General features: G+C 42.2%; 1 protein-coding gene across 5 annotated transcripts in view; it reads left to right on the top strand.

The window, feature by feature from the left end:
• PRDM10 (PR/SET domain 10) overlaps positions 1-14,252 on the top strand; it is a 101,972-nt gene that overhangs the window by 41,506 nt on the left and 46,214 nt on the right. For all 5 annotated transcript variants that reach the window (XM_032358033.1, XM_032358030.1, XM_032358031.1 and 2 more), the window contains 2 exons: positions 10,336-10,561; positions 12,898-13,139. In XM_032358033.1, coding sequence (XP_032213924.1) covers positions 10,336-10,561; positions 12,898-13,139 — 468 coding nt within the window. The remainder of the gene's footprint in view (positions 1-10,335; positions 10,562-12,897; positions 13,140-14,252) is intronic.

The following is a 14,252-nucleotide window of genomic DNA, read 5'->3' as shown; positions in this document are numbered from 1 at the left end:
ATAAAAAGTTGAAGGAATACAGAAAAAAAGTACATAAAATAGATCCCAAACAAATTCTGCCCAGATATATCCTCATTAAGTTAATAGCTGGGAACTATTATTCCAGACATAGAACTAAAGATAAGGATGGGGAAATGTCAGTGTGCTCCAAATGCTGTTATTAACCTAAATACTTTGAAATTTACTTGAGTAGAAGAAAGAGAAATTGAGATGAAAGTGAAGGAGGTTGGAGTCATCATATCCTCTAAACTGCACTCGAGATGGGTCCTGTGTTGTCCTTGGCTCCTGCTGTGACGACAAGGGCATCAGCACCCGGACAGTTCCTCCCACAGTCCTCTTCTTCGCTGTTCTGTTGTTAGGTGCATTATTATTGTGACTAATAAATTCATGTCCTGTTCAGTAACCACAGTTGTTTAGAGTTTTGCTCCATTCTCTGCTGGCATTTAATTTGTAGAAATGTTGAGTCTAATTTATTTTCCTCATTTCTTTTCTCCTTTTCTCCGCCTGCTTGGTACTTTCTTTATTGTTGAAGTTTTTCTTCGAAGTCCAATGATTTTGCCTGCATATGAATCAGAATTTCCTAGGACAGTATGTGTCCTTCAAATGTATAGGTTAAGACTTTATTTCAGCGAAGTTTTCATCTGTCAGACCTTTGAAAATCTTTTCAGTTTCATTTGGTATGTTCACTTTTCAGGAACATCAGTTCCAAGTATATTGACTCTTGGCATTCCATACCTAACCTATTCTTGATAATCATTTCTTTTTTTAAAGATTCATTTGTTTTAGAGAGAGAATGAGAGAGAGAGAGAGAGAGAGAGAGAGCGAGTGCTGGCAAATGCACGAGCAGGGTGAGGGGCAAAGGGAAAGGGAGAGAGAGCATCTCAAGCAGACTCCCCTCTGAGGCCTGAGCCTGATGAGGAGCTCCATCCCAGGACGCTGGGATCATGACCTGGGCCAAGGGCAGATGCTTAACAGACTGAGCCACACAGGTACCCCTATAATCATTTTAAAAAATATTTTATTTTTCTTTCTTCATTTAAATATTTTATTTATTTATTTGTCAGAGAGAGAGAGAGAACAAGCAGGGGGAGAGGCAGGCAGAGGGAGAAGCAGGTTTCCGGCTGAGCAAGGAGCCAGATGCAGAATTTGATCCTGGGATGGTGGGATCATAACCTGAACCGAAGGCAGGCACTTAACTAACTGAACCACCCAGGTGTCCCCCCAACAGTCATTTTTATAGCTATTCTTTTTCATGTTATTTATGTAGTTTCCTTTATGTTCACCATATTTCTTGCTGTGTTTTTCACTTTTTAGTTAACTTATACATACAGGAAAGTACAAAAGATTGTAAGCATATAGTGCAATGATGTATCCCCAAGTGCATGCACTAGAGAATACATCATTCTCTGCTCCTGAAAGCCAACCTCATGCTTCTCCCCAATCACTTCTTCCTTTCTCCTCAAAGAGAACTGCTCTCCTGCTTGCTAACATCATAGATTAATTTTCTGTGGTTTTGAACTGTCTATAAATGGAAATACTTAACATTTCCTTTCTTCGTGGCTTCTCTTGTTCAACGTGATGCTGGCTAGGGGAGACCTCTTCCCGTTGTTGGGTGTAGCTGTGGGGTTTTGTTTCCTTCTAGTGTTACTGAAATCTAGTATTGAGTTTTATGAATGTACCACAATATACATTCAAGACTGTGATCTTTTCTCCACTTTGTTCTTTGAGAGTTTCTTGGCCCATTGCTTTTCCATAAATATGTTAGAATCAACCTGGAAGTTTCCATGAACGTCCTACAGGATTTCCATTGGAATTTCACTGTATATATGAGACAGTTTGTGAAGAACTGTTTATAATTTTGAGACCTCCATTCTGTGAACATGATATATCCATACATTTAAAATAAAAGCTGGGCGCCTGGGTGGCTCAGTGGGTTAAGCCGCTGCCTTCGGCTCAGGTCATGATCTCAGAGTCCTGGGATCGAGTCCCGCATCGGGCTCTCTGCTCGGCAGAGAGCCTGCTTCCCTCTCTCTCTCTCTCTGCCTGCCTCTCCATCTACTTGTGATTTCTCTCTGTCAAATAAATAAATAAAATCTTAAAAAAAAAAAAAAAAGTTAAAAAATTGTCTTCAGGTAGAGTCTTACAACATCTTTCAATAGATTTATTCCTAGATATTTGGTGTGTTTTGATGGTATTATAAATGGTATGCTTTTTAAAAATTTTCATCTTCTAACTTTTATTTTGGATTTTCTTGATAATTAGTCATGTTGTCTGTGAATACTGACAATTTTCTTTGTTTTCAATCCTTCCCAAACCTTATATCTTTTAATTTTATGTCTTTTTTTGTTCCCTCTTTTGTCTCATGGCTGGGATCTCTAATACATTGTTAGACAGAAGTGGTGCTAGTAGGTTTCTTTTTTTTTCCCTTCCTTAGAGGATTTTCACTTTTTTTTTTTTTTGAGGATTTTCACTATTAAGAATGATGTGCAATATAGGATTTTTATAAAAAGAATACCCTTAATCAGCTGAAGAAAGTTCTCTTTATTTCTACTTTTTTTTTTTTAAAGATTTTATATTTATTTATTTGACAGAGATCACAAGTAGGCAGAGACAGGCACAGAGAGAGGAGGAAGCAGGTTGCCTGCAGACCCTGGGATCATGACCTGAGCCAAAGGCAGACACTTAACCCACTGAGCCACTCAGGCACCCCTGGATTTTCTTGATAATTAGTCATGTTGTCTGTGAATACTGACAATACTCTTTGTTTTCAACCCTTCCCAAACCTTATATCTTTTAATTTTTTGTTCCCTCTTTTGTCTCATGGCTGGGATCTCTAATACACTGTTGGACAGAAGTGGTGCCAGTAGGTTTCTTTTTTTTTCCTTCCTGCTCTCAGAGGATTTTCACTTTTTTTTTTTTAAGATTTTATTTATTTATTTGACAGACAGAGATCACAAGTAGGCAGAGAGGCAGGCAGAGAGAGAGGAGGAAGCAGGCTCCTCGCTGAGCAGAGAGCCCCATGTGATGCAGGACTCAATCCCAGGACCCTGAGATCATGTGGAAGGCAGAGGCTTAACCCATTGAACCACCCAGGCGCCCCAAGGATATTCACTATTAAGAATGATGTGCAATATAGGATTTTTATAAAAAGAATACCCTTAATCAGCTGAAGAAAGTACTCTTTATTTCTACTTTTTTTAAAAAAAAGACTTTATTTGTTTATTTGACAGAGATCATAAGTAGGCAGAGAGGCAGGCAGAGAGAAGGGGAAGCAGGCTCCCTGCTGAGCAGAGATCCAGATGCAGGGCTCCATCCCAGGACCCTGGGATCATGACTGGAGCCAAAGGCAGAAACTTTAACCCACTGAGCCACTGAGGCGTCCCATATCTACTTTTTAATGACTGTTGATTATTAATGATATTGATTATTATTCTTGCATATTGAGTTTTGTCAAATGTTTTTTCTGAATCTGTTGAGCTTTTTTCCCCTTTTCTGTTAATATGGTGAATTATAGTCATTGATATTTATAAATTAAGTCAGCCATGCACTGGGATAAGCGCTGCTTGCTACTTTTCATATGTGTCTGAATTTGGATTTGATGTGCTAATACTGTGTTTAGGGTTTTGCATATTTATTCAGTAATCCATTGCGTTTTCAGCCAGAGTATTAGATTTCTTTTCTTTTCTTTTTTTGATTTTTTTTCTCTTAGAGTAGCTTCCAAATATCAAATCAAATATATTGTATACCAGAACTAATATAACATGTCAATTATATCTCATTTAAAACAAAAACAAACAAAACAAAGGTAGCTTTCATCTGATTGATTTTTTTCTTTTAATGGCATCCTGAAAAGCTATACTATCATCATTGACTGTCTAGTATTCTATTTTAAGAGCTTACTATTGTTTATACTCTGTTTATTGTTTTACATGTATGTTACTTTTTTTTTTTCTGCTACTATATAGAACATTGCCATAGATGTCGTATCAGCTTATTTCCTTAGAATAAATCCCCAAGAAGAAATGATGGAGACTAGAGGTATTCATATTTAAAATTATTTAAGAACCAAGATTTTTTATGAAAGTGAAAAAAGATACAAATGTAAAAATCAGGGCACCTGGGTGGCTCAGTCATTAAGTGTCTGCCTTCTGCTCTGGTTATGATCCTGGGGTTCTGGGATCTAGCCCTGCATCTGGCTCCTGGCTCAGTAGGAAGCCTGCCTCTTCCTCTCCCACTTCCCCCGGCTTGTGTTCCCTCTCCAGCTGTCTCTCTCTCTCTCTGTCAAATAAATAAATAAAATCTTAACACCCCCAACACACGTACAAAAACAAGTGTAAAAATCAAACAAGTTAAATAAAAATCCAGAATCTTAAAACTGAATTAGAATATTAGCATGAACTCATAATATATTTTCTCTTAAAACATACATTTTCTAGTTTGGGCCTCTAAAAATGTTTAGCCAGAGTCATCAATGCAGTAGCAGTGTGCCAGTGTGGTCTCCAACACATTTTTCCAGTAAAAGAGATCAGGGCTTCTTAGGGAAATGGCAGATTCTAGTTCTGGGGCAGGAAGTGTGCAAGATGTGCCTGAAATGTCATGTCTTATCAGAATGCGAGGAAGTTAGTGAAAATTTCTGGGGTCCTATGGAAAGAACTCACGATCTGGCTTGAAAGGGCCAAAATGAGGCATTTGACCTATAAAAACAGGAAAATATCCACAATATATTGAAATGCATTAAATATATTTAAAATTCATAAATTTATACTAATATTAAGAGAAATAACTCCATCTATCTTTGAGGATGCTGAGGTACCACCACATTATTAAAAAAACTGGTAAATGATGGGAAGGAATCCAGCCTTTCTCTCTGAGTGTTACTCAGGTAAACAATTACTTAATGAGGGAAATTTCTTTATAGAAGCATTCCAGCTAATAAATAAAGAGGAGATGACTGGCTTGGAAAATTGCCATTTTTCATTTCTTAATGAAATGGGGATCTAGGCAATGATCATCAACTACAGCCTAAAACCATAGGAAAAAGCTGATGAGGCACTTTATAATGGATGGATCGGCCCACCCCTTGGGACGTTGTTAATATCACTAAGAAGAGAGAGCCATTCATTATAGGCCTCCTGGTGTTGTGGACCTCCTTTTGCATTTTTATCACATATGAAGTATTCCTCCCAAAAAACTGAACCTGAATCCGATTGCGTCTCCAGATTCCACTTCCAGCTTGCAGGAAGCCCAGTAGACAGAATGGAACAAATAAGAGACCCACAAGGATGCAATCAGCTAAGTCTGACTGTGGGACAAATGGCTTATTTCTTCCACATGTAAATTGTGAAGGAAAAGAAGGGGAATGGGAATTTATAGATTCAAGGAGACTTCACAGACATATCAGATGCAGTATGTGAACCTTGTTTAGGTCCTGATTTCAACAAACTAACTGTTAAAAACAGCAGTATGAGACAGTTGGGGGAAATTCTAACATCTACTGGATATTTGATGATATTAAGGAATGACTTTTTTTTAGATATGGTAATACATAAAATATGTAAGTTCTTTTCCTTTCAAGATGTCTACTAAGCCATTTACAGATGAAAATATAGTTCGGAGGTTTGTTTCAAAACTATCTAGTGAGGGGGGACGTGGGTTGGAGAATAGTTGACATAAGGTTAGCCAAGAGTTGATAATTGTCGAAGCCAAGCGATGCGTGAAATTTATCGGTGCTAGTCTCTGGGGTTGACACATGTTTGACATTTGTTATTGTAAATGGGAAAGTTATTTTGATAAGACTTTCTAAATGGCTTTCAGATGCTGGAAAAATTTACATTCCCACCAACATTACATGAGAATACCTGCTTCCACTCACCCTTGCCACACTAAATATTTGCATTCTTTTAAAACTTTGCCAATCTGATAGGCATTTTGTTGTTTTAATATTAAGGCATGGTTTTAATTAGAACTTTTGCTGCCACTGGCACCTCAAAGAGCCCTTCATCTTCTTTAATCTCCAGAAACAGTCTGCTCGTTTCACATTTTGTAGTCAGATAGCTCTGTGAACCCTGGCATTACAAGGGAGTGTAACTATTGGCTTCATACCTTGCCGTACTGCTGTTTCCTTTCAGCCAGCACGGTTTTTATTTCTGGCTGCAATAAATACCTCCGAAATTGTCAGTTTATTCTGTGACCTGGAAAAATTCTGGGTAGAAAGTTAGAGTGAGAGTTCAACACAGTTGATGGGTACCACCCCCCACCCCGCCACTCTCTCCTTGCCCCTCCCTTCCCCCCCACCTTGGCTACAAGTTTCCTATCTTCAATTGTTTACAGTGGTAGCAAAATTCACTTGAAGCCTTTTTCATATATGCATTCCCTTGTCCTTAAGAAAGGTACTGGCAGTCTCTAGACCTAGAAGCACAGTCTCCCCTTTGTTTGTGAAAGTGAACATGTGTGACTCCCCACACACTGAGAAGGAAATATGCTACACTGGTAATTGGTCTCAGTAGGAATCCAGAAGCATTCTGTTGTGTTTGCTGCTGTCCAATGTAGTTTCATATTCCACTTCTCAGATAAATTGTATCCTAAAATGCATTATGTAATTTCAGAAATAATTACAGAGAATGGTATTAAGTGGGAAGGAGAAAGTATGCCATAAGTTTAACAAATTTGTTCTCCCTTTTACCGTGTTTTATTGTGCATGACAAAGTGCACAGGATTAAGGTTCTTGTTGCTTCTTCCCTTCCTCTAAGTGAAAATTGGCACACATAGCTCACCTCTTTCCCCGCCGGGCTGATGCCTCAGGGGCAGGTGTGGTCACCTTGTTGCTCAGGTATTCAAGGCATGTGTGAAGTTTACTCCTACCGGTTCCCTCCTCCACCAGAACAGACTTAACTCCACAGGGGCCGCTGTGATGTAGAGGAAAAGGCCGGGCAGAGTCAGAATTTGAATTCATCTCTGTCACTTAGAAGCAGTGTGGTAATCTTGCCTGGCCTCAAAGAAATTTAAATACAGGCCTTGCTCTCCAGAAATGTCAGTTGAATTAGAATTATTCATTAAACAAATGCACGAGGCTTGCCTACTGTGTGTTAATAAGGTCTGAGCTACCTAGAAATACACAGCGGGTGACCTAGTCTGATTATCATGAGCCCCTTTGTCCCTTTCTAACCGCAGCTCACATGATTCTGGTCTACACGCAACCTGTGTTTCGGCATCAGTTCTTGAACATAATGCTGAAGTGTTCGAGCCTTGTCTTTGCGACAGCCTTTAAGAGAGTTCCAGCCGGGGTGTGTGGGGGGGAGGTTGTTGGTAGTGTTTTCATGTCAGCTTTGTCAGCAGTGGTGAGAAGCCAGCAGTAACCCTGTCTAACTGCAGTGTTTCTAGCAGCATCTGTTGGAGAAAAAAAATACATCACAACTTCCCTGGAATGACTCTGGATTCCTGAATTCCTTCTTTCTGGTCGGCTCTGCAGAGGGATAACAAATGTGTATGGAGTCCAGGTTGATATATATGCTTTAGTTTGTTTATGGTGTGGTGACATTCATCACCAACGCTGGCCTGAAATTTAAGTGGCTTAGAATTGAGGGGTGAGAATGGAACGGTGCTCTGAGACAGCAGGATAGCTTGGCAGCAGGATCAGGTGGGAGTTCGGGGGCGGGGGGTGCGACGGCACCCGCGGTTTCATTGCCAGAAGTCTCCTGCTCTTTCTGTTTTTTGTTTTTTTTTTTTAAAGATTTTATTTATTTATTTGTCAGGCATAGAGGGAGAGCGAGCGAGTGAGCTGAGGCGGACAGAGAGGCAGGCAGAGGCAGAGGGAGAAGCAGGCTCCCTGCCGAGCAAGGAGCCCGATGCGGGACTCGATCCCAGGACGCTGGGATCATGACCTGAGCCGAAGGCAGCCGCTTAACCAACTGAGCCACCCAGGCGTCCCTCTTTCTGTTTTTATTGACGTTGAAGCATCTCCCAGAACTGTGTCCTCGTATATAAAGCCTCTAAAGGCCCCCAGCCAGAGACGGAGTGTCACATACAAGTCTGGCTCCTGGGTGAAATGGATGTGTGTTTAAACACGTGCGCGTTGTTTCGAGGTAATTGGTTCTAGCCGCTCCTAGAGCCCGAGTGTTTCCTATGCCTGGCGGGGGTCCTCAGCTGCTGGGCAGGTGGGATTCTGTAAACACACACAATGCTCTTTCTTCATGGAGTTGAAGAAGCTCTCAGAAGCACAACTGAAAAAGGATTTTTTTGTGAATATAGTAGAGTTCCTTTATACGCCTGAAAGGATTGATGTCATTTCCTAAAGGTCCAAATGTATTTCTAGAATGAATCTCCATCGAATCTCTGTGACATGCTCAGCCATCTTGTAAGGTTGTGGAGGACATATGTGGTATCTTGGTCCTTCAAGGACTTAGGATAATAATCATCGATTCTTAACTAACATTACACACTTCCTAAATGCCAGATACTCTACTACTGACCTCACGTACGTACTGTATCATTTATCCTTCAGAGTAGCAGATACTGTATGCATTGCTGTGTCGATTTTGCAGATAAAGAAACTGAGGTTCAGAGCTTCAGAAACTGAGGTTCCCCTCGCCCCTACCCAAGTGGTGGAGACAGGATTTTGATCCAAGTTTGTGTGGCTCCAAAGCCCATGGTCTACTTCCCTGAGGTGCCATTGGAGAGGCAAGAAGGGCTCACAGGAAAATCCGCACTAATTGAAATCTAGATGGTGATTGGCAGTGGGTACAAAGGTATGAGGGCCAGCTAATACGTGATATGTCGGGATCAAGATGCTAAAAGATCTTGGCAGATTGGAAGAACAGAAAAAGTGATAAATTGAAATACACTGCTGATAAATGCAAAACTCCTCCCTGCCACACCCGCACACATTTAAGTAAAAAATCAGCTATTTAAGTCATGAGGAGGAGTAAAATGGCTTAATAGCATGGTGTGAGAGGGAAAGGACTCAGGGATTTTAGTGATTTGCCAGTTCAAACTGGGTCAGCAGTAGAACAATGGCTGTCATAAATGCTAATGTAATCTGAAGGCATATTCATCAAGAAATGTGGAATCCATTAAGGAATGAATGAAGACAACAGGATGATGAGGGATCTGGCAATTGGGCCATGTGAACATGATTGAATGAATTAGGGGTTTTGGTCTTGAACTATTTGAAGACTTTCATGTCTTCACGGATTCTGTCTCCCTAGAAGGGGAAGGTGTAGGTCCCGCCCACTGATGCACATGGGGAGACCTTGGCCCCGCAGAACTGTCCCTGAATCATCCCAAATGATTCGGGCTGTCCGGTGAGGTGATGAAATGTTGGAGCAGAGGCTGAATGATGTTGTGGATCGGGATTCCGGACTCCAGCTGCAGGGGTCAGAGCAGAGAAGCGTTGGGAGGCCTGGAGTGGTCAGGGATGGTTTGTGGAGAAACTGGACCACCACCGGGTTTGGAAGATTGGAAAGGGAAGAACATTCTAGGAGAGGACGACAACATAGGAGAAGATAAAGAAAAATGGAGTAGGCATTTAAAAAACTTGCTTTATTCATTGAACAGGAAAGGGACATGGCTGGAGTATGATTTATGGTGCTAATTAGGCAGGAGAAAGAAGATTAAATAAATGAATCTGGGGTCCCATGGAACCCCAAGACACTTATTCGGGCAGGGAGCTTTTTAAGGTGCCATTTATTTTTTTGCTAGTATATTTGGTAAGGTAGTAGTAATCCAATACATGCACCACACCTTCTCTTATTCCTAAAAGACTAACTTTAGCCTGAAACAAATGAACATCTCTTTCATTTACTTAGAAACTTCAGCCTCTCTGAAGTGTGTAAAAGGAGGCTGTTAACCACTAAATTTTACAGCTGGGTGTTGTACCATGTGTTTAGTTTTAAAAGTGAAGTGGTTGAAGATAGATCAGATCATCACATACACGGTGTCGTGGTTACCCTGAAAAGGCAGGAGGGACCCCACCCGACTTAAAATTAGGTTCAGATGTTGAGACACAATACCACACATGCACCAAGAGGGTGTGGAAAGGTTTTAGAAGCCTCTGGGGAGACAGGGCACACACCAAAGAAGGGAGCACCCAGGCTGTCCTATCAGCTTTCCCAGAGGTGAGGCAAAAATGAAGGCAGATCCGTTGCCACCTAGAGACAGAAATAATGTCTTCTTCAAGGTCTTGAAGGGAGCTGATGTGAAGACTCTCTTCCAACCTTGGGCATGTGTGCATGTGTGTGTGTGCGTGCGCGCGCGCGCGCGTGCGTGTGGGTGTGTGTGTGTGCACACCAGCTAACTGAAAGCAAACGTATGCTAACTTTATGGTTACTGTTTGTCCAGGCCTCATTACCGGTGCATAACCAGGTGTTACCTTCCATTGAGGGTGTGGATGGTTCAGACCCTTTGGCAACTCTGCAGAACCCTATGGGCAGACTGGAGGCCAAAGAGGAAGAAGACGAGGATGAGGATGAAGATACGGAGGAAGATGAGGAGGAAGATGGTGAAGACACGGACCTGGATGATTGGGAACCAGATCCCCCGAGGCCCTTCGACCCGCATGACTTATGTAAGTGTGAGCTGTTCCTGGGGCGGGGGTGTGAGCATGGGAACACGGTCAGCATCGGCTGGGGGCTTCCTGTGTGCAGAAGCAGTGCTCCTTGTTCTGCACGCACCATCTTGCTGGGTCCTCACAACAGCCTGGGAGGGAGGCACCGATGCTTTCGGGAGGGTTCTGATTTGACTGATGAATGAACCGAGGGTCGGAAGAGGCTGAGCTGCCTGCTTTGCTTCACACACACTCACAACAGGGGTGAGTGGTGGCTCAGCCACGGAGCCTATCTCTGACACCAGCCCTGAGCCAGTGTGGTAAGTTTGTCTGGTCCTCAGATATTCCTGGAATGTTCTCGAATATCCCTGGAATGTTCTGCTGTTTCAGCTTTAACAAGTTGGCTCTGCTGCCTCACCTCTCCACAGTAACCTTTTAAACAGGCCTATTATGTTACACGCGCCTGTGGTTTACATTTTCTACATTGTTTAATGCTTTCCAGAGTCTTAGGATGGGGTTGGTAGTGCTCAGTTGTTGTGAGAGTCAGGGTTCAAACGCAGGTGGTCTGGCTCCCGTGTGCTGCTGATTAGCCACAACACTTACTGCCTCTCTGTACTGCTTGGGGAGAGGGTGGGAGGGTTTCTGCTTCCACCTGCCAAATTATTGTTTCTTTCCATCCATTTTCATGCTTATATGGCAAAGTTCTTATCTCATTTATTTGAATTACTGACGCTGTTTGGAGCTTCGCAGTTTCCCCATATCTCCGGGGACCTTCTATATATATGGTGATGGCGAAGCCTCTTTACATGGGGCCAGCACTCACCTCCGTATCTAATAGGGAACTTCCTCGTTTTATTTTTTTCCTTGAATTCATGAGTTTTCAAGGCAACTTCTTAGTCAAATACCTATACATTGACTTTATCTTTACATTATTGGAGAGTTGTAGAAATTGGAAGTACCTATTTCCTAAGCTAGGTCCTCACCCAGCTGGGTAAAATGCAGTTGGCTAATTAAGTGTGTGAAAGGTCATGCGTATGATGCCTCTGGGGTCCAGGCACTTCTCTCTGTTTTGTGGCCATTTCCACCTAGTTCTGGTGGTTAGTTTACAGATGGGTGCCCCTGGGAAAGAGGGAGTGAGTGTGGGTGCTAAGTGCTCAGTGAAGGAGATGAAAATGAGCCCTATCTGGGCGAGGCTAAGTGTGTCACTCAAGACAATGAAGGACAGAATGCTAAATTCGTTCATTTTAGCATTACTTTCACATGAGATGCACTGAAGTCTCAAACTATACAGTGCTTTTTCTGTTTGAGTTAGACATGCCTAGACAATGAGGCTTCAGTGACTCTCTGAAGAAACTGATTAAATGGTATTGTTAGGGTTTTTTAAAAATAGCTTTACTGAGATATAATTTACATACTCTAAAATTCAACTCTCTGTCTTATCAGATTTTGCAGCATTTATCCTAATAAGCTCTTCTTTTTTCTTTTCAGACTTAATCTCCAGCAGAGAAATAAGTCACTGCCTGTGTATTATCTTTGGCAGGCACAAGCTAATTCTGCCTGATTTTAGAGGAGCAGGACAGGATTTTTTTTTTTTTTTTAAGATTTTATTTATTTATTTGTCAGAGAGATAGAGAGAGAGCGAGCAAGCGAGCGCACAAGCAGTCAGAGTGGCAGGCAGAGGCAGAGGGAGAAGCGGGCTGCGCGCTCGCAAGGAGCCTCATGCAGGACTCGATCCCAGGACCCTGGGATCTTGACCTGAGCTGAAGGCAGACACTTAACCAACTGAGCCACCCACGCATCCCCCTTTTTTTTTTTTTTTTAAGATTTTATTTATTTATTTGACAGAGAGAGATCACAAGTAGGCAGAGAGGCAGGTGGAGAGGGGGAAGTAGGCTCCCTGCTGAGCAGAGAGCCCGATGTGGGGCTCAATCCCAGGATCCTGAGATCATGACCTGAGCAGAAGGCAGAGGCTTAACCCACTGTGCCACCCAGGTGATCCCCACCCTTTTCTTTAAATAAAGATTTTATTTATTTATTTGACAGGGAGAGCAGCAGACAGAGGGAGAGGGAGAAGCATGCTCCCCAGTGAGCAAGGACCCTGATGCGGGACTCGATCTCAGGACCCTGGAATCAGGGCCTAAACTGAAGGCAGACGCTTAAATGACTGAGCCACTCAAGCACCTCACAGGACAGGATTTTATTGGTCTATGAAAGCTAGCAGAATTACAACTGAATGAGTAGTATAATTGTAGGAGTTAATTGAATTTTGGAGTTTGGGGATTTTTCAGGTTAGAACTTTGTCCCCGAGATCAAGTGACGCTGAGGAATTTGACTTTAAGATTTTCTCTCTTTTGCAGGGTGTGAGGAGTGTAATAATGCACATTCCTCAGTGTGCCCGAAGCACGGCCCCTTGCATCCCATCCCTAACCGGCCTGTGCTCACCAGAGCCAGAGCGAGCCTCCCCCTGGTCCTCTACATTGACAGGTTCCTCGGAGGAGTGTTCTCCAAAAGGCGCATCCCCAAGCGCACCCAGTTTGGCCCTGTGGAGGGTCCCCTCGTCAGGGAGTCTGAGCTGAAAGACTGTTATATTCATCTGAAGGTAATTTATGCTTTATTGTATGGTTCACTCTTGTTCTTAGTAACTTTTAAAAGAGCATGTGTTTTCCTATGGGTTCTCTTAATTCAATTCTATAACCATTGTTTGCTAGTATTTTTCTTTCTTTGCTTTGTTCTATTTTTTTATTTTTGTTTTTTCTGTTTAATTTGTTTTGAATGGAAACATTCTCTCTCTCACCAATAAGTTGGAGGTCGCAGTCTCAGTCCCCTAAGGCATTCTGTGAGTCATTCTGAGAGGTGGTGTTCTTAGGGGCTGTGTTAGTCTGCTAGAGCTGCTGTAATAAATACCATAGACTGGGAGAGCTTAAAGAACAGAAATTTATTTTCTCACAGCGCTGGAGGCTGGAAGGCCAACATCCAGGTGTCAGCAGGATTGGTTTCCCCTGAGGCTTCTCTCCTCAGTTTGTCCACGGCCTCCTCTCTGTGTCCTCATGCCTTTACTCTGTGTGTGCAGATGTCCCTGGTGTCTCTCCCTGTGTCCTGATCTCTTTTACTTGTAAGGACACCAGTCAGATTGGGTTGGGACCCACACTAATGACTTAATCACCTCTTTTAACTTAGTTCATGCTTTAAAAGCCTCATTCCCAAATGTGGTCACATACTGAGGGGTTAGGACTTTAACATATGAATTTGGTGAGGGCACAATTCAGTCCGTAATAGAAACTTTGACAACTTTTTCTTTCCTTCTTCAAATTAACTTGATGTAGACTCATGTAATCTGCCGAGTACCAAAAAAGTTTTCAGGAAAACCCCTTATTAATTTTTGAAACAGATCTGTCCTATTGAGTCTATTGCTAAAGAATAGTTCCCTGTATTGTAAAATATATTTATACCGATCTCTCTTCTTTACATTTGATGCTTTAGCAGCCTTGTGCTTTCTACTTCTTGGAGAGCTACCCTGGAGAACCAAGAAAGGGCAGCAGGAAGGGAGAATCTTTGGGGTGTGTTTTTTTGAGAAGTCATTTGCTGTCATGGGAGGTTTTCCTTAGTGAACGCTCAAGATCTTCAAGAAGGAATATTACTTTGGAAAGAGAAATACGTATCACTAGGCTATTCCTTATTAATGAATGCAGTTGCATCTCTGAAGTAAGCAACT

The sequence above is a fragment of the Mustela erminea genome, chromosome 9 (assembly GCF_009829155.1).
Source record: "Mustela erminea isolate mMusErm1 chromosome 9, mMusErm1.Pri, whole genome shotgun sequence".
Classification (NCBI taxonomy): domain Eukaryota; kingdom Metazoa; phylum Chordata; class Mammalia; order Carnivora; family Mustelidae; genus Mustela; species Mustela erminea.
This window is presented reverse-complemented; position numbering and strand designations above follow the sequence as displayed.